The following is a 21722-nucleotide window of genomic DNA, read 5'->3' on the forward strand; positions in this document are numbered from 1 at the left end:
GGACTCATGTGGGATGGTCATTTTTTAATCTCAGATAACTAAAACAGGCTCATTCCAGAGATAATCGATTTATCGGCTGATGGGAAGGCCATTCCGGGTGTTTGGATGCGTCTCCGTGCTGAAAGCTCTCATTGTGTTGGATTGACTTGATTTCTCTTGCGTGCCACGAGTTATCGGACACGAGTGTTGCTTTAGACCAGATAACACTAATGCCAGCAAATTCTTTCCTGGGAAACGATAATGATTATTTGCATTTACAGCGGTGTTTGTCCATATAGCATCAGCACCTCTTTCTCAATTTAATTTAATGAAAATGTTTTTTGTGTTGTTTAGGGAGTGAAACAAGAATCTTCTGAGATTAAATATTTCTGAAGGGAGTGTTTGAAAAGAAACAAACTGTTTTGTGGAGGAGAGAGAGCAGTCCGTGCCTTAAAAGCGGGCTTGTACAAATCATGTTGTGTTCAAGAGGCCATATTCTACATTTCTGTTGCGTTTTTCTTTTCCCTGAAGCTAGTCAAGATCTCTTGCACCGAAACAGTCGTAATTTAGTTGAACATGATCATTTTCCGCCCTCTCTCTGACCTTCTCAACTTGCCAGCTCTATTCCATCCAAACTACAGCTCTCAAATCCCATTTACACTTACTTTCTGTGAATTGCTTTCAAATTTGTCAGATTGCGATCCTGCACAGAGTGATCGTGCATCTTCACAAATGTAATTAAGACTTAATTAAGGAGCAGAAGGAGCTTTGAATGAGTATGTGTACAAAGTAGATTAAACTCTTATTTGAAAAGATCTGTTTTCCGTCATATGATATCAAATTTGATTGAACGTCGGCAGGATCTTTATCTTTGCTTTGCTTCTGTTTTATGAGAATCCTGTGACTCTCTCAGATGGAGATGAACAGTTAGATCACGTGTGATGTTGTTACCGTAAACACGCTCAAGTACTCATGGGAACAAAATACAAAACAGCATCTACCCTCATGGTCGTTCAGGCTGCTCAGGGTTCATTGTGTTCTGTAGTGTTACACTGTAACATTATCCAGTGTTTTAGAATGTTCTAAATGTTGAGTGCAACATCCTTAAAGTGCCTCTATTGTTCTATTTTAAAGGTTCCAAATTTTGTTGTGGAGTCTCCTACAATAGATTTACATGCACAAAACACTTTAATTTTCTCATAATATACATTTAAACTTCAGCTCTTTTCTCACAGTGTCTGAAGCAGTTCGATCTAAGACTCAGTCTCTCTAAACCCCGCCTTTCCACAAGCCTACTCTGCTCTGATTGGTCAGATGGTCCGTTCTGTTGTGATTCTTTAAAACTTTGCACACCTCATCATAACAGGGGCCCTTTAACAGAGACTTTAATATGAATGTATTAATGCATGTTTGCATTTGCATTGAAAACAGGATTTTCTTGCTCTTTTGTTTGGTGTAGACATACTCTCACGTTCACAACTCGAAGCTTCCCAGTCCATTCAGAGCAGAATATCACTCTTTAGTAACACAGTCATGTAGTTTTGCAGCTTTATACTTCTCAATAAGACGTCTATTGTTTGGAGGCTTGTTTTATTGCAGAGCTGATGTCATTTCAATGATACATAATCCCTTTACAATCAAAACAGGAAACTGAGTCTGTGTTCGTTCTTCCAGAAGGGTAGTTTCGGAGAGAGAAGTTATTAATTCAACCGAGCCAGCAGGTACAAAGAAAGACAAGCTAATTAAATTTGGAAAATGGCTGGCATGTAGATGAGAATCACAGTTAAACCAGTTTACATGCACAATTTTTTTGATATGCAAAGACTATTTGTCATTCTTTCATAACGCCTCAAATGATCTGATGTAAAGTAACATTAAAATCTGTTTAAAAAGGCTTTGAATTTGATCAAATCTAGGGATGCATGATTTATAAATTTGATAGATAACCAACAATACATAATGCATAATGTATTATATTAAAAATAATTTTGTATTATGGGAAAAACGGTGTTCACAATGATATTAATTTGGGTGTCAATTCGTGTCAAATCAACCAGTGGTTTTTGACCAATTTACTCATGGAGCCACATTAAGATCTCCATATCTCTGGGATTGAACCTTCGAGGGCCTTTAAAATGAAGATGCCAAAAGGAAAGTTTGTTAAGAACCAGAATCTAAAAGAATATTAAGATACTTCTTGAGTTACAGGCATGCAAACTTGAGGCAAAAAACACAAGAAGAGCTTTTTCCCATTTTTGAGCTGTCACCGTTGGCATATAATGAAACAAAGATTGCTAAAGTCAACAGATTTTACTAATAGATCTACCAATCTCTGTGCAAAAATAAAATATTTATTCTGCCATCTTTCTGAAGTCATTTTACACCCCTATAAATTGGCTCCAAATCTCAGGTAAAAATTATCATTTTCATTATCAAATGGTGGATTACTCAGTAAATATACATCTGTGACATTTAATATTTTGGCTTTCATCACTATTTATGTTTGTCTTTAAACAGAAAAAATGTTAACAAAATCTCCTCTGGGGACCTCTGGTTGATTTGACACGGAATGACCCATTTATGTGCTTCAATTAAAAATGATTTTAATGTTTGATAGAAGCATTTCTATATTGATTATGGATAATTTTCTATGCTGTTTGAATTGTAAGAAAAAGAAGTGCAGATATGAATAATTTAAAAATGTGATAATGATATTGTGCATCTCTAATCAAAACACAATTGAAATCACCACTGCACTCTGCTAATGTGCACATTTATCTTTTTTCTCACAAATGCAGATCATCTGATGACCATGCGTGTGCATCACATGGTCTTCAGACTCGTGTCTGACAAAACAAATAGCTAAATTCACACAGAGCAGTTTTGCGTTCTGATCAGTAGTCATCTCTTGTGCAGTGGTTAAATTTAGGATAGAAATGCAATAAGTGTGGATCAGCTTGAAACCAGAACTCTTCCCAGCCCTGGTGAGGAGCCGACCGGTCCGTCTCAGTGCATTATGGCACACTATGACCCTGTAAACAATAGAAGACACACACTTACCCAGCCCCCGTCTGTGCATTGATTATTTTCTGCTGTCAGCGATCTCAAGTGTGCTCTGCGACACACACTCACACACACACACCCGCATGCCTGCAATGGCACCAGCTGATCTGCTGTTATTGTTTTGCACCTGTCACAGAGACAGCGCTTCAAACGGTGTGAGCGTGTTATAATCTGACATTAATATTTAATTGTTGCTTTGACAGAGGGTGGATGTTGAGGTTAAACCGTCTTGATTTGGGAGCTTTTTTTTTTGCATGATTTTTGACATTCGGCACATGCTTTTCTCAGAGAGAGAGAGGGAGAGAAAGGGGGAGGTTTGAACGTCTTCTCATCTCCGTTCGCTCGTGTTCAGACCTCCACAGCCAGACAGAACCATCAACCTTTATGACACCCAGAAAATTGCAGATTTACTCTAAATTATACACACGTCTGAAAGGAAACAGACACGTATGAGACCAGCAGACACTCTGAAATGATTCTCGCTTGGTTTTTTTGCATCGTTGTGAATTTTGTGGTTGTCTTCCCTGAGCTTCAGAGCGTCTGACCGGCACTTGGTGAGTTTAAGTAACGTTTCTTGTGTTTTTTTGGATCTTATTTGGATGCCTATTGCTAATTTTAATAACATATAGAGTAGACAATAGATCAGTTGAGGAATGCACATTTTATAGGTTCTGTTTTTTTGCATCTTTGTGGATTTTGTGGTTGTCTTCTCTGAGCTTCAGAGCATCTTTACTGACACTTGGTGGGTTTAAGTAAGGTTTTTTTAATATATAGGTTCAGTTGTTCTTTTAGTTGTAGGTTTCGTTTTTAAGGTGTGTTGCATGCTGCTATAGCATCGCTATTACAATTGCTCATATTAAAGATTATTATATTTATATGCATATCCCATATGCACATTCATGTTTCTTCAAATTCCAAACGAATCAAAACCAATCAGAACACTTTAGCAACTGCATAGCAACCACCTGCAATAGCCTAATATCATGTTAGGCAGAAAATGTAAAGATACCTAGTCTTGTATTGTCTGTGAAATCCTCCTGACAGACTTCAGTAAGATGTAGTTTAGTTGTGGCTGTTGGCACGTGTCTGTACGTCTCCTTCAGCCGTGATCAAATGCATATTTAAACCTCCACTGTAATCAGCATTTTCTCTCTTCAGATGTGAGTTTGTGTCTGTTCGGCGTGTGTGAGAGCTGCCCGTAGCAGTGTTGTGAGATCACAGCATTTCAAGACACATCTGTCCCATTTCTAAGAGCACAGGGCTCATGCCTCCCTTCAGAGTGGACGCTGCATGTGTGTGTTGTCCTTCTCCCAGTGCCTATAATTAAAAATTATATATTGGCTTTAAAGGGTTAGTTCACCCAAAAATGAAAATTATGTCATTAATGACTCACCCTCATGTCGTTCCAAACCCGTAAGACCTCCGTTCATCTTCAGAACACAGTTTAAGATATTTTAGATTTAGTCCGAGAACTTTCTGTCCCTCCATTGAAAATGTATGTACGGTAGACTGTCCATGTCCAGAAAGGTAATAAAAACATCATCAAAGTAGTCCATGTGACATCAGTGGGTTAGTTAGAATTTCGTAAGCATCGAAAATACATTTTGGTCCAAAAATAACAAAAACTACGACTTTATTCAGCATTGTCTTCTCTTCCAGAATCCTTTCCATTGAATTGATTCCATTGAATTGATTCCATTGAATTGATTCCATTGAACTGATTCCATTGAACTGATTCCATTGAACTGATTCAATTGAATCCTTTCATCTGTCGGTGTTGGTAATGCACTTTTACATCGCCATGGTTGTTTTTGCCGATTAGGAAATTCAAACAATAAATACTGTTTTGTGGCTTTAATGTGTCGTGACAGATCGCTGTAGCGCCTCAGTTCAAGCTCCCGTAAACTGATCATCTCTTCCTAGTTATTACATGAAATAAACATGAATGAACATCAGAATCAGAAGGTATGTTGTTTCAACTGCGGAAAGACGTCAATAGACCATTTTCAAGTTCAAGTCCACCGACGTTAATCTACTAACTCTCCTGTCTGGTTTGTTTGTCGGACATAATGGCAGATTCGGCGTTATGATTGGTCAGATCGCCTGTCAATCAAACTCCGAGTCCCAGCGAAGGGTGAATTAAGGTGGATTAGACTGTAATACAAATAGTTGACTTTGCCAGGTGCAAACAACATTTATAACAGGTTTTCATGAACGTGTTGGTCAGTTTGTCTGCAATCCCATTTTGCAGCAATAAAATTAAAGTGAGATGAACAAACAGAGAAATGTATCTTTTTAGATAAAACAGATGTTGACAAAGTTTTCCTTTGGGGGCATAATTTGAAGTTGGAAAAAGGTAATATATCGCAGAATATCGCAATATATTTAAAATCGCAATAAAATTGTATCATGTGATTCCCACCCCTACTGAACGCCAGCGGGTGAGACTACTAAAATGTGACATAAAAATATCAAGGCAAATTTGATTTCTCATGTCATGACCCTTTTAAGTTTTTGCAAGTTTCTATTTCAGGGAGGAACCCTGGTTGCAACCTTTTTGAAATGGAATCAAGTTTTAGACGTGAATATAGTGGCGCCTGGTAAATTAATACCTTTACAATGCATATGGGATCTATTGGGAGAATTTGATTATGGCTTGTGTTTTCCGTCTGCTTGCTGATTTATACCCTGGATGAAACACCTCAGGTTCTTGGAATCATTGTTGAGGAATTTCATACCCTCATTGGAAACTTTTGCAAATATAACAATTGGGTCGTTAGACCATATTGCGGAAACCCACAGAACTGGAATGTTTGCGTATCATAAATGTTCCATTCCAAGTGTCTCCTCATTCCTGAAGCTGTTTATTGAAGGGGGGAAAAAAGAAGCATTTGACCTTTAGTGGCCCGTTGCATTCTGGGAGATCCCTACAGGGATCGATGAGACAGTCGTAACCGCCCGTCACGTTTGGGTAATTAGCTGCCATTGTTCTGAGGTGAGAAGGAATTTGGGTCTGTATAGAAATCCAGCGTCGTTTCCAAACCATTGGTTCAAAGCGGAGATGTTTGACACATGCAAATGAGCAGTGATGTTGATATGCATAATTGTCAGAACATCTCTATTAATCCCTGATGGGCCATTGTGTAATCTGATGGTTGAACCTGTATGTTAAACTGTGATTTACACCGTCTGCATAGCTACCATCATTAGCGTCTTTGTGCGGTTGTGTTGTGGGTTTCATAAACCCTAATGAGGAGAAGTCGGCCAGACGACTGCCATACGTTTGTCTCCCAGAGGACTTCAGTGATGTCTCAGACTCGAGCCTCGAGGCGGTCTGGAGTCGAGACCACGTCACAACTCGCATCTCAAATACGTCCTCTAGAGCCAATTAAAAACCAGTTAAACATATTAAAAAAGTTTTAATGTGATGCTGTTAATTTATCTAAGTGGTATTTACAAATTTGCGTTATTACAAATATTGACAAATTGCTTTTTTCCTCTCTTGTAATTCACTTTTATAAATAGAGATTAATACTGTAAGGATGCATTAAATTGATTAAAAGTGACAATTTTATTCTCTTTGTGATCAAATAAATGCAATTTTGGTGACATCTTTCAAAAACCAACCCCAAACTTTGGAACGCTTGTGTGATAATCTAGTTTTCTTCCTTTTCCTAGTCCAGTCGGTGTCCTTCATTGGCTTGATGTTGCATCTGTTGGCATACTGAATCATTTATGAAGCTGACAGTGTGCTGCACTTTTAATCTGTTTTGTAAAATCACCCTGTTGCGCTCGGATCTGTTCAGATATTAAGTTCAGCTTGAGCATGAGGGATTTTATATAGCAACACTTGCAAATCTGTAAGATATTGCTCTATTTTTTTTAGCACCAGTGATGTATTTAGCTCAGTTTTTCCTTCCCTTCTGTTTCGTCTGGGTCTTTATTAATCTATTCTTCGCTAATGAAAACGCTCATCCCTTTGTGCTTGTGATGGAGTCTAATATTCCTGTCATTAATAAGATCTCTTATGTTCTCTCTCCACGTCACTGGATTCCAGAATGCTTTCCATTCGTTCTCTGTGGTTCTGCTGTCGCCATGGCGATGGAATCCCCCACCAAGCTGGCGGAAACCCCTCTCTCCTTTAGCTGAGGCTAAGTGACAGCGAGGCAGCCGTAGTTTTGTATATCGGTTCGCTCCGAGTGCCTTTTGTTTGCAAGAAGAGCTGTGTGTGTGTGTGGAGTTCAATATCTGTTTTGTTGAAAACTTCGGTACTTGTCAATGTTAGCCTACAAAGCTATTTGTTTAATTAGATGTCTCCGTAGCATCGCTTGTTATTTGTTTTTTTGTACAAACGCTATTTTATTGGTTAACTTGCAGGTTAGTGTTTACACCCGAATATATTTTATTCTGTTTTGAATCAGAATTATGATGCCTAATTCATGAACTCTTTGGATTCGGATTGAATTACTCTTAGGAGTTGGAATTAATTGCTTTGTTCTTGGGAGTCAGATTGAATCGCTCTGTACTTGGGAGTCATATTGAATCGTTTTGTTCTTGGGAGTCGGATTGAATCGCTCTGTTCTTGGGAGTCGGATTGAATCGCTCTGTACTCGGGAGTCGGATTGAATCGCTCTGTTCTTGGGAGTCGGATTGAATCGCTCTGTACTCGGGAGTCGGATTGAATCTCTCTCTACTGTGGAGTCGGATTGAAACGCTCTGTACTCGGGAGTCGGATTGAATCGCTCTGTACTCGGGAGTCGGATTGAATCGCTCTGTACTCGGGAGTCGGATTGAATCGCTCTGTACTCGGGAGTCGGATTGAATCGCTCTGTACTCGGGAGTCGGATTGAATCGCTCTGTACTCGGGAGTCGGATTGAATCTCTCTGTACTCGGGAGTCGGATTGAAACGCTCTGTACTCGGGAGTCGGATTGAAACGCTCTGTACTCGGGAGTCGGATTGAATCGCTCTGTACTCGGGAGTCGGATTGAATCGCTCTGTACTCGGGAGTCGGATTGAATCGCTCTGTACTCGGGAGTCGGATTGAATCGCTTTGTTCTTGGGAGTCGGATTGAATCGCTCTGTACTCGGGAGTCGGATTGAATCGCTCTGTACTCGGGAGTCGGATTGAATCGCTCTGTACTCGGGAGTCGGATTGAATCGCTCTGTACTCGGGAGTCGGATTGAATCGCTCTGTTCTTGGGAGTCGGATTGAATCGCTCTGTACTTGGGAGTCGGATTGAATCGCTCTGTACTCGGGAGTCGGATTGAATCGCTCTGTACTCGGGAGTCGGATTGAATCGCTCTGTACTCGGGAGTCGGATTGAATCGCTTTGTTCTTGGGAGTCGGATTGAATCGCTCTGTACTCGGGAGTCGGATTGAATCGCTCTGTACTCGGGAGTCGGATTGAATCGCTCTGTACTCTGGAGTCGGATTGAATCGCTCTGTACTCTGGAGTCGGATTGAATCGCTCTGTTCTTGGGAGTCGGATTGAATCGCTCTGTACTTGGGAGTCAGATTGAATCGCTCTGTTCTTGGGAGTTGGATTAAAATGCTCTTGGGAGCCAATTCGAATTGCTGTCATGACTCTATTTGATTCGCTCTTTGGAGCCAATTCTAATAGTTCTTGGAAGCTGATTCGTATAGCTCTTGAGAGCCGATTCATGATACTCTTGGGAGCCGATTCCAATTGCTGTCATGAGTCGATTTAATTTGTTCCTGAAAACCAATTCAAAACAGTTTTGGGAGCGATTCTTTTCAATGAATCAACCAAATGTGTTAGCAAAGCAGTCTGAATCATTCTAATTGTTGATGCACTGAATTGTTTGAAAAGAATGAAATGCAAACAGAGTACTAGAATAAGTATCGCAGAGTGTACTGAACTTGACCTTCCATTTCGAGTGTGACGAATAACCCAGAAGTAATATTACCATGTCTTGTATTATTTCTCATTGTTTGACCTGCCAAAAATGTTTACACATTTTTACTCGAAATTACATTTAAATATCTAAATAACCTTATTTTTGTGACTAGACACCACTCACTAAATTCAAAATAATGAGGTCATGTGACAATGTAGCCTACTACTGTTTGAAATTTTCTAAAGAGTAGTAACCATTGTAAAGTACATACTGTGCAGTATGTTAGTATTGTATTCTGAGCGCAGCCTTTGTGTTTGCAAGTTCAAATATCTCCCCCTCCTCATCTGAAAGTCCTTGTGTCCTCTCCACAGATCCGTGAAGAGCTCTCTGCTCCATCTTCAGCTGCCTGAGACGTGAACCTCAGAAAGACTCTTTAATGAATCAGTATTCGCCGCTCGATGCCATGGCGTTCAAGTGAGTAGTTGTTTGCTTCTGCAGCTATATGTTGAATGCTTCCTCTGTTGTCCTGCTTGTTTCTCCTGTATGATCTCAGTCCCTATCATCAGGTTAGCAGGACTGTGGTTACGTCTTCAGGCAAATGCATGGAAAACACTGGCATATAAAGGGTCTTTTCTCCGAGGGCCCCTTGGAGACGTTTGGCATTTGCATGGAAGCTGATTTGCATTCCATCTTGGTCGAGTTTTCTGATGCTGGATGCTTGTTGGCTGCTTTCTTGTTTTTCTGTTTGGCCCAAATTCCTGTTTTCTTTCTTTATTTCTCTCTTTCTCTTTCTTTCCTGCTTGCCTTTGCCAGTTAGAAGACAATAAGGAATGAAAATGATGACTGTCTTCACTTGGTGTGGGTCAGCTGAGGGTGTTTTGAAAGAATTGGACACACTAATACAGTCGTTTTTTGACAGTGCTCTTTACTGTAAATGTACTGTATTCAAGTATTGCAGAATTCCGAAACGAGTCAGAAGCAGAAAATAATTTATAAAGAAATGCAAGTATATGTTTAGTTTGTTAAGTTCACTCTAAAAAAAATACTGTGTTAAAAACAACCCAAGTTGGGTTAAATATGGACAAAACCAGTGTTTTGGTTGTTTTGACCAACCTTCTGGGCAGTTTTATTTAACTCAACTATTGTTTAAAATTAATATATGGCTTAAAATGAACCCGAAATAGGTTGGAAATTAAAAATCAGACACATAATTACTAGAGGCAACAGTAATAATCAAAAGGTGAACATTTATTAAGCAATTTAATAAATGTTTATTATTTAATAATTATTTAACCCTCTGGTGTTGGTCAAAAATGACTGATTTTTTTTTATTTCAATGAAATGAATGTACTATATTTTACTTTGATAATGTTTTTTTATTTAATATTTTGCATTTTTAGGGGTTTTTATTGTACTAAATTATATTTACGCTGTAGTTATTATCCATTTATTTACTTTTTGAGCACAGACCTGAAATTGAATTTCCAACTTACACGGTCATAAATTTCGAATGCTTTAGGAGCACAGAACTAATTTTGATCTCTTTTCAAAGGCGAGACTTGGCAAATTATTGCTGAAGTGAAAAAAGTTTTAAAAAGTTATTTTATGTTTATTGTTATGAAAAATGCACACAAATACTGTTATATTTTTATATGAAATATTTTCAAAAACCTGTTTTACTCTAAAACGGCAAGAAAATCAAAGCCATAAATCTAAACAAGTTGTGTTCCAAATTTGAGCTTGATATCTCAAAAAATGAGCTTTCAGTAAGATTTTGTTTGGCCGCAGTACCAAAAGTTTCCACTAGATGAAATTCGTCTCTCAGTCATTTCCAATACAGTAATTGTTGACCACGAGAAGCATAAGTGTTACTATTTTTTTTTTTCAGGGCCATTTAAACTTTTCGAATCATGTCCATGTTTTTTTTTTTTTTTTTTGTGTTCACATAGCAAGTGCCAAAACATTAACCAGGTTTCATATCATTCCGATGAATAAAAAAATTCGGGAAAAAAAACAAAATGTAAAATTTTTAGGTAAAAAATGATGGAAGAGTTTATTATTAATAAATGTTCATTTTGGGTTCATTTTAAGGATGCAATATAGTAAATTTTAAACAGTAGTTGAGTTAAATTAAAACTACCCAGCAGGTTGGGCAAACATTTAACCCAACTTGAGTTGATTTTAACCCAGCATTTTTTGAATTAGAAATAACTGACTTTGCTATACAGGAGTTTTCAACAGATGACTTGATTCATCTATTCATCTTGTGCCTCTTATAAACGTGATGCTGGACTCCAGATCAGCAGAAAAATCCGGATGGCAAATGAAGTTGTCAGTCAGCGTTGACGTCTCTGTTAGTGATGGACGGATGTCAGCCGTCTGTCCAACACAAGCTACCGCTTCCATCCTGTGGAAAGTGTTGCAACGACTGTTGGAAATTTGGACAGACAGCTGAAACAGTCACGTAATTTAATGCAGTTTCCCTGATTTTCTAGTGAATAAGCAAATTGTTTGTAGCCATTATTTTCTAATGGTGTCAGCAGTCCTGAATCATTCTCTGCAGTGTTTCAGTTTACGATTTTGAGGTTACGTCAAATAGAAACGAGAATAAATTATTTTTTAATTATTAATAATATTTATATTAATTAGTAGAATCATATTTATATAATAAAAATTATTGTATTATTATATCTTAAGCAAATCTGGCATTATTTGAACACAAATTCCTATTTTACTATGAAAAGCATTGAGATGGAGAGACTTCAAGTTTTATCATGTCTTTTTAAATCAACAACAGCTGCAGAAGCAGATTCCTCCTCGAAGACTTATGGAAGTGACAAGCTTGTTGACGAGTTGTCGAAAAAGATCAAAGGTAACCTAGCAACCAGCACGGGCGGCTGATCGGAGGCCCCCGGTTTAGCCGTCCTTTGTATCGCCTGTGCTCATGAGTTTCGTAGCACAATTGTTTGTGTGGAGGAATGATAAATGTGCTGCCAAAAAGACGTAAAGAAAACACGGAGTAGGAGAATGAGGGATGCTCGCTGTCATTGGGTCCAGAACAAAGACACCCTCTACACAAGGCTACTTGAGATTCATGTCTGACTGAATGCTTGTCTGTCTTGTGTCTGAGTTAATATTGACAGAGATTTTTTGGAGGACTGTAGTGTCGACTGCTTCATTTTGTTCTCTTTTGCTCTTCGTATTGCTTGTTTGGACAGTACGGTTATCGAATGTGGTTTTTACACACAAAATTATATAGTTCAGTTAAACTGTCATGTCATCATGTGATTCCTAACCTGGGTGACTTTCTTTCTTTAGTAGAGCACAAAAGATGATTTCCAAGATCATAGGCTGTCAAGATGTTTGAAAAATGTACCGTAAAAGTTTCATTCAACTCTGTTCAAAGTCTTCTGAAGTGGTCTGTGTGAGAAACAAACCAAAAATACGTATGGTGCTGCTTTGGAGCTCAACATCCTCTGGTCACTGTATTATTTATGGAAAAGTGTAGCGTGAAATGCTGCCTCACTTCTGCTTTTCTTAGATGTTTATATCTGGTTGAGTTTATAATTAAAAAGGGTTTATCTGCTTATAAACCCAGCACACAGTTTGGTCTGCCTGACAAGATTGTTAAAGACAGAATGGAATTGACTTGTAAGTAAACATTCTGTGAAACAAGTTGCTTTTCCATTTTAAAAATGTTATTATTTTTTTAGAGTGAAACATTCTGTGAGACAAAATTGCATTGTGCAGTCTAAAAAAAAAAAATTAGAGCATTATTTAAAAAAATGAATCAAAATTTAATTAATGCAAAATTAAAGGAATTAAAATTTCACAAAAATAAAAATTAAATTGTATTGTTCCATCTCAAAATTATTAAAGAATGAATCAATAATAAATTAATACATAGTCAAATTAATAAAAATTAACAAAAAAAACAAAAAAATGCATCTCAGAAAATTAAAATATTAAAAATGAATCGATAATAAATTTATACAAAATTATTAAAAAGTTGCATTGTGCCATTTAAAAAAAATAGAATATTATAAAAAATAATCAATTAATATAAAATTAATAATTTCACATATTAATACAAATTAAATTGCATTGTGCCATTGCAAAAATTGAATATTATTTTAAAAATCAATGAATAATAAATTAATACCAAATTAAATTAACGAAAATTTCACATTAATAAAAATTAAATTGCATTGCCATCTTAAAAACTAGATTATAATTTAAAATTAATCAATAATAAATTATTACAAAATTAAATTAATAAAAAATAAATTGCATTGTGCCATCACAAATTAAAAAAATGAATCAATAAAACATTAATACACAAATAATTAAAATAAATAAATAAATTGATTGCATTGTTCAATCTCAGATGAACCAATATTAAAATTAAATTATTGAAAATTTCACAAATTAACAAAAATTAAATTGCATTGTGCTGTCTAAAATTTATTTTGAATATTATTAAAAATTAATCAAATATTTAGGTCAGCTGGACTGAGTGGCAAAAGAGCTGCGCATGACTGGATTTAATAGGCAAAACTGTGAAAACGCGAGTAAAACAAACAATTATCAGTTCAATCTAAAGGTTGGACTCGATATAGTATTCCTGTTACAACTTACCAAAGATCCAGTGATCCATGGATACTGACATGCAGCCAGGAATCGTGTTTCCTGACGTCATATGTGCCTGATTTTGATGCCAGGGAAATACATAAAGCAAATCTGCCTGTGAACACTTAACATTATAACAACAATATAGGTAGATCTAAATCAAAGTTATATATATCGTCATATCAACCAGTCCTAAAACTTGTATAGTTTTTGTCAATAATGCAGAATAAATATTAATGCAGAATATATATTTAATTGATGAGTTGTCAATACAAAATATTACAACACAATATATACGGTATGATTTTACCCCAAAATTCAACATATTGACACAAAATGATAACTGTAAATCCATGTTTCTCTGTCTGGAGTCCAGTTGTTTCTGTGAATTGCAGTGATCCATTTGCTTCTTTTTTCTGTAGCTTTCGGCAGTCTGTAAAAATATACCTCAGATTTCTTGTCAAATCTATTTGTACAGTCAATCGCAAAGCTCTTTTCTGTTTTAGATGTGTTTTGTGTGTTTTTGTCATGCCATTCATGTTGAAAACCAATGCAGCCACTCAGTGGGCGTAACCGCAGTCACCCCAGCTGACCGAGATCCACCATATGCAAATGAGTTATTATGGTATTTAATGGATGCACTTCACACTCAGTTCTAAACCGACAGATCTGATCAGCATATGAACAGTTTGAGATCATGTGACCTGGAGCTGATTTAGTAGTTCAAAGGTCAAGATCCTCTGACCCGTCACTCCAGGCTGCCGTAACTACTCTGATTCAGTCCAAACAAACGGGAAGCAGCTGCCAAAGACGGTGTGAGAGTGAATCATTTACACATACGAATTGTTGCCTGATGCCTTTAGGAAATCTGGAGTTACTCGAGAGGAAGATAATAAACGTCATTTGAGTCTTTGTCAAACAACTTCCTTCTCTGTGGAACACAAAGGGAGATTTTAGACAGATTGTTCATGCCGCACTTTTTCATATAATGGAAATAAATGGTCTTTTTAGCTTTAAAAATGACACAAGCAGCTTAAAGTAGTTTATATGACTTGTGTGCTATATATTCCAAGTCATATGATCACTTAATGTGAGAAGCAGACTGAAATTTAAGATGATGATCATCAAAAACCAACCACCACAAGAACTGCAGGATTTGGGAAAAAATATCTAATTGCAATTTTTTAATGATCATTTTTGTTTTTATTACAGGGTATCCGTGGGGCATTAAAAAGCATTAAAAGTCATTAAATGGATTTTGCGAAAATTAAGGCCTTAAATGGCAGTAAAAAGCATTAAATTTCATTTCTACAGGCATTACATTTTTTAGATAGTTTTGAAGAAAAAGAATACTACTTGTTTATTTTGAATAAAGCATAAATAATTAATAACTTTGATTTGCTGTTGCAAAATATGTACATTGGTATGATACGCATACACGGAACCAGTTTGGTAATTGATAATAACTTATTATTATTTGATTTAACATACTTTGTATAATATAATATTATATGCTTTGTATAGCACAGTTTATACATAAAATGAAGCTCAAAGGGTGGCAAATTAAAACAGAGAAAAATAACTATTAAAAAATAGAAAATAAAAATAAATGTGAAATATTAAAATATTATTATTTTATATTATTAATAAATAATAATATTAAATACTAAATATTTTAATATATGTAGTAATTGTAATAAAAATATCATGTTGTAATATTTTACAACATAAATAGTTTATATCACAAAATATAGTTTAATAATAATAAAATAATAATTATTATTTGTAATTAGTAATGTAATATTATAATTAGTAAGTAAAATTACAATACTAATATTTATGGCGGTCTTAAAGGCACAATATGTAAGATTTTTGGATTGAAATATGCAAAAAACCCCTAAAACAATGTTATATTTTGTTGAATTTTGTGTGTGTGTGTATATATGTGTGTGTGTGTGTATATATGTGTGTGTGTATATATATATATATATATATATATATATATATATATATATATATATCTATCCAAGGAAAAATTATAAAAAATTAAGGAAAAATTATATATAATCCATATATTATTATTATTATTATTATAATCTATATATATAAAATATGGATTGAGTAACATGTTTGCGTCAGAGACATTGCTATTCTGTCAAGCATTTTCTCCACCATACAATGTTTTCAAATTAATTGCATGTCAAGTAATCCAGCTTTTATTAATATGATATTCTGATATCAATCTAGCATACTTTAGCGCGTCTCATAGCAGCCACCGAGCGAATGCAAAGAGTAACGTTAGCATAACTTTCAACACTCTCAAACATAATTTAGTATGATTGTTTTGACCAAGTAAATCAGCACTGTGTTACCCCACAATTTGAATTCGTCAGATAAACTGACCTGTATGAGTAGTAGTTCAGCATTCGCGGCTGTTTCTCTAGAATGAAATAAAATATATAATGAATTTAAATGATCAAACGTAACTGTTACATAGTTCCAGTTCAGAGAGGAAGGAGGCAGACATTAATTAAGTTACGCTTTTGGTGTGATTTTTGAAAAAGCGACCTCTAGTGGTGAAAATTACATATTGTGCCTTTAAACTAAGTATGAAGTTTGAGATTTATGGTGGTAGGAAAGATTTTCGGCAATAAATTGGGTCAGGCGAATTTGAAACAAAGATGATGATTGAACAATTCAAACTTTTCTCATGGCCGTTTTGAAATGGATCAAGTTGATTAATAACTCATTTCCTGTCACCTCCTGAGTTATGGCGCCTGTATTGAAATATAACAATATCATCCTCTTGTGTTGTAGTGCCACAGTCTTCGTCTCATCAATCAAACCCGTTTGTTCTCCGATCTCCACGCCAACAATCGAATCGTCGTCTCTGTGTTCGATAATAGAAATCCTCCATTATGAAGAGGGCGACCCGTGACATCTTCACTTCCTCGTGGTCTGTTTGAGCATGACTGACGGCTCTATTGCCGCATGAGGCGTGCCGGATGTTAGTGACAAGTTTTGTGCGTGATGTCTGAAGTGGCGTGTGACGGTTTCCTCTCGCTGTAAAGGGACGTGACCTTTGACTCGTAGCTCATCAATTTTAGGCTGCTGTCAGTGATCTGACAAGAGATGCAGACACCTGCCACAGCGTGTGTGTGTGTGTGTGTGTGTTTCAAGAGGAGCGACGCTCTGAATGTCAACTAGATATTGAGAACATCAGGTTTTTTTGTGAGTTTGTATTAGTGTGTGTCTGTATTGGGAAGATTGTTTGCAACCATATCTGCTACAACCTGCTCATAACTAATTAAAATAATGTTTAGAAAACGAATTTCCTACTGTTTGCTACCAGATAATGTAGCTAAATACATGAAGTTACATAAGTCACTTAATTTGAACCTCTATTATGTTCATATTTGTAAAAATACATCTTTTTCATCTAGCTTTTGAGAAAGATTTTTTAGTCTTTTATTTAGAATTTTATTATTATTATTATTTATTAGAACTTTAATGACATCCCATTCTTAATCCGTAGGGTTTAATATGGAGTTGGTCCACCCTTTGCAGCTACAACAGCTTCAACTCTTCTGGGAAGGCTTTCCACAAGGTTTAGGAGTGTGTTTATGGGAATTTCTGACCATTCTTCTAGAAGCGCATATGTGAGGTCAGGCAGTGATGTTGGCGAGAAGGCCTGGCTCACAGTCTCCGCTCTAATTCATCCCAAAGGTGTTCTGTCGGTTTGAGGTCAGGACTCTGTGCAGACCAGTCAAGTTCCTCCACAACAAACTCACTCATCCATGTCTTTATGGACCTTGCTTTGTGCACTGGTGCACAGTCATGTTGGAACAGGAAGGGGCCATGAAATAGTCCAAAATGTTTTGGTATGCTGAAGCATTAAGAGTTCCTTTCACTGGAACTAAGGGTCAAGCCCAACCCCTGAAAAACAACCCCACACCATAATCCCCCTCCACCAAACTTTAAACTTGGCACAATGCAGTCAGGCAAGTATCGTTCTCCTGGCAACCGCCAAACCCAGACTCCTCCATCGGATTGCCAGACAGAGAAGCGTGATTCGTCGCTCCAGAGAACACGTCTCCACTGCTCTAGACTCCAGTGGCTGCGTTCTTTACACCACTGCATCCGACGCTTTGCATTGCACTTGATGATATAAGGCTTGGATGCAGCTGCTCGGCCATGGAAACCCATTCCATGAAGCTCTCTACGTACTGTTCTTGAGCTAATCTGAAGGCCACACGAAGTTTGGAGGTCTGTAGCTATTGACTCTGCAGAAAGTTGGCGACTTCTGCGCACTGTGTTCCTCAGCATGCGCTGACTCCGCTCTGTGATTTCACGTGGCCTACCACTTTGTGGCTGAGTTGCTGTTGTTCCCAATTGCTTCCACTTTGTTAAGATAGCACTAACAGTTGACCGTGGAATATTTAGTAGTGAGGAAATTTCACGAATGGACTTATTGCACAGGTGGCAACATATCACGGTACCATGCTTGAATTCACTGAGCTCCTCAGAGTGACCCATTCTTTCACAAATGTTAGTAGAAGCAGTCTGCATGCCTAGGTGCTTGATTTATACACCTGTGGCCATGGAAGTGATTGGAACACCTGAATTCAGTGATTTGGTGGGGTGTCCCAATCCTTTTGGCAATATAGTGTGTGTGTGTGTATATATATATATATATATATATATATATATATATATATATATATATATATATATATATATATATATGTATGTTGGTTGTGTGATGGTTGTTCATGAGTCCCTTGCTTGTTTTTCCTGAGCAGTTAAACTGAGCTCTGTTCTTCAGAAGAATCCTCCAGATCCTGCAGATTCTTCAGTTTTCAAGGATTTTTTGCATATTTGAACCCTTTCCAGCAGTGACTGTATGATTTTGAGATCCGTCTTTTCACACTGAGGACAACTGAGGGACTCAAACACAACTATTAAAAAAGGTTCAAACATTCACTGATGCTCCAGAAGGAAACACGATGCATTAAGAGCCAGGGGGTGAAAACTTTTGAACAGGATGAAGATGTCCAAATTTTTCTTATTTTGTTGAAATATCTTTTTTTTTCATTTAGTACTACCCTTCGAAAACAACAGAAGAAACTTGCATGTTTCCCGGACGACAAATGAAGTACAATGTTCCTTGATCTTCAAATTCAAAAAAAGTTTTCACCCGCCGACTTTTAATGCATCGTGTTTCCTTCTGGAACATCAGTGAATGTTTGAACCTTTTAAAAGCTACATGACATTTCCCACCAGCGAGGTAATAACGTGCTTCTTGAGATAGACAAACTTAGTATTGTTATTAGTAGAGATAGTGCTGCTGTGAGAGATGCACATATTCAGGTAGGCTAATTCACATATGCTGCTTGTTCTCTCTCTCTCTCTCTCTCTCTCTCATTAACTGCTTTAATAACTGTACCAACTGTGTTAGTCGTTTTGGAATTAGCAATGGAGGCTTGGGATGAGATGCGTAAGAAATTAGTCCCACACACAAGAGTGTGATAAACAGCAGTTTTTAACTAAATATTCATTTGTTACAAAAAAATAATGTTTTTAAGTGAATGGATTATTTGAATTTTAATGATTTCAAATTTCAATGATTTAAAAAAAAATGCTAAAATGAGTTTGTCAGGACTGCATGACACATTTGGAGAGTGATTTAGATTTTTTCACTATGATATTTTAAAAACTGTGATAAGCATTTTGTTACATTAAACTGCATCAAGTAGCTTGTTAGTAGTTCTAATGCTCAACTAATGAGGTTTGAGGCTATTACATCTAAATATCATAACTCCTATCAAAACCATCTTTTCAAAAACAACTTTGAACCATCTGAAGTTAACACAGATATATCTGTGTGAATCCTCAGAGCAGACACATCCTTCAAATGAAGCACTGAATCAAATTGAGACTGACATCAGGAAGAAATTAGCATGCAACACAATCCGTAATTCGGACATGGTGTTCCTCCCCTGTGCAGGGGCCTGTGTTTGTGTGCGCTGGCATTACGTCCGCATGACTTGCTGTAATTGTCTGTGGCTGGTTTGTTCACCCCTCGACTCAGTCCCAGTTAACAGACGCTTGAATGCTTTCTCTCTGACCTACATTAAATTGTATTGCTGATTGTTTCCTTGGCAAAGGTTAATGATCTCGGTGATCTAAACCAGAACCATAACTAATCAAAAACACAGAAGCTGCTTGTTTATTTTCATTTTGTGTTGGTTTGATTTTGAAGCTTGAATGTGTGTGTGGTGGTTTCTCTGGTTGCTAAATGCACATGGAAGTGTAAACTGAGCACAGATACAGTAGGAAATAAATGACAATTCAAGTTATTCTCATCCACTTAAGCTGAAATAACTAAGGAATCTCTCTAAACCCCTCCTTTCTGCAAGTCTACTCTGCTCTGATTGGTCAGATGGCCCAAACTCTTGTGATTGGTTTTTTTCTGCTCTGATTGGTCAGATGCCCCAGTCTGTTGTGATTGGTCGACCGCTTACAGCAAAACTACACCTTTTTAAATGTGTATGATGATTTTACACATTATTATTTCCACTGCTGTTGTGTGTGAGTAGATCATAAGTGTGTAAATACATGCAGATTCACTGCAGTCCAAAACAAGACACATTTTAATGTCCATTTGAGGATTTCATGACTGTAAAAATGTCATTAAGTCTGTAAAACAGCCTACCGCACCAAAACCCACAGTGCCACATCCTTTTAAAGGTTTAATTTTTAACTCCAAGTCAAAAGTGGCAAAAGTCTGCTCTTTTAGTCTGTAGCAGTGCATCGTTTATAAAATGTACATGTTCTCAAATGTGATGTCTATGTGTATTTCCACTTCTTTTTTCACTTTTAATAAAGTGTTTTCTCCTCTGCTCCTCTTCCATTTGTGTGTGATGTTTAACATTCATCCATCCATACGGTCAGACTCCATGATAACCCTCTCCTCATCTCTGTGTCTCTCTATAGCCGGCGGATTTTATAATTCTGAAGGACGGATCTTCTGGTCTAGTCGAGTGTCGTGGAAGAGTTACAGGTCAGAAACTCCCTCCTCTCTCTCCTCATCTGTGTGGTTTGGGGCTTTCGCTCTCTCGCTTGTGCTGAGCTGCGATGGCATCACTGCATGAACCCCTCCCCCTGCGGCCGGACAGACTCTCCTGTATGCTCTTGAATTTTAAAGCTGCATGTTTCTTTTTCCTGATTTCGTTCTTTTGGTTGATTTGGAAATCCTTCTTGTCCATCCCAAATTATTATTTTTTTTCTCCTGCTTGGCAGAGTTCTCCCACTTTTCCTGCAGTTTATCCTTCTTTTCTTTGTTTGCAAAAATGTTTTTGTTTTGATATCTTCCTTCTCACTTAATGGTTCTTTGCCTTTTATTCCATGTTTTATGCTTGAGTTTGTTTTGAGGGGGGGGTTATGAGGATTCAATTCTCTCTCCTCATATATCTTGCTTGTGCTTGATCACTATAATAATGTAATTTAATTTTCTTTGACTTTTAAGCAGAGATGGAAACTCGAGTCTACAACTTGGACTTGAGTCACACTTAAGTCACAAAAAAATAATTTGCGACTTGACTTGGACTTGAGGAACACTGACTCGAGACTTGACTCATTATATACGCACGTAACTCATCTGAAGGCACACATATTCATCAACCAGTGAAAAAGTGCAGTTATATAAATGAACAACAAACAGTAACAATATAGCCAAGTCCTACCTTGTGATAATCTTGGACCCCAATGACTTGATTTGGATTGCAAAGACTTGAGGCTTGACTTGGACCCTAAAGACTTGAGGCGTGACATGGACCCCAAAGACTTGAGGCTTGACTTGGACCCAAAGACTTGAGGCTTGACATGGACCCCAAAGACTTGAGGTTTGACTTAGACCCCAAAGACTTGAGGTTTGACTTAGACCCCAAAGACTTGAGGTTTGACTTAGACCCCAAAGACTTGAGGTTTGACTTAGACCCCAAAGACTTGAGGTTTGACTTAGACCCCAAAGACTTGAGGTTTGACTTAGACCCCAAAGACTTGAGGCTTGACATGGACCCCAAAGACTTGAGGCTTGACATGGACCCCATGTCAAGCCTCAAGCCAAAAGACTTGAGGTTTGACTTAGACCCCAAAGACTTGAGGCTTGACATGGACCCAAAGACTTGA

The 21722-nt window shown here is 37.1% G+C and overlaps 1 protein-coding gene across 7 annotated transcripts in view; it reads left to right on the top strand.

Annotated features, from left to right (window-relative positions):
• The window catches only part of sema4d (sema domain, immunoglobulin domain (Ig), transmembrane domain (TM) and short cytoplasmic domain, (semaphorin) 4D), a 74548-nt gene that overhangs the window by 6105 nt on the left and 46721 nt on the right, over positions 1-21722 (top strand). For 5 of the 7 annotated variants that reach the window (XM_048165707.1, XM_048165710.1, XM_048165711.1 and 2 more), the window contains exons 2-3: positions 9275-9377; positions 20529-20595. In XM_048165707.1, coding sequence (XP_048021664.1) covers positions 9362-9377; positions 20529-20595 — 83 coding nt within the window. In that variant the 5' untranslated portion in view covers positions 9275-9361. Of the gene's footprint in view, positions 1-3241; positions 3597-9274; positions 9378-20528; positions 20596-21722 lie in introns of those variants that run through there. The other 2 variants (XM_048165706.1, XM_048165709.1) reach the window with 2 other exon arrangements.

Source organism: Megalobrama amblycephala, linkage group LG18 (genome assembly GCF_018812025.1).
Source record: "Megalobrama amblycephala isolate DHTTF-2021 linkage group LG18, ASM1881202v1, whole genome shotgun sequence".
Classification (NCBI taxonomy): Eukaryota; Metazoa; Chordata; class Actinopteri; order Cypriniformes; family Xenocyprididae; genus Megalobrama; species Megalobrama amblycephala.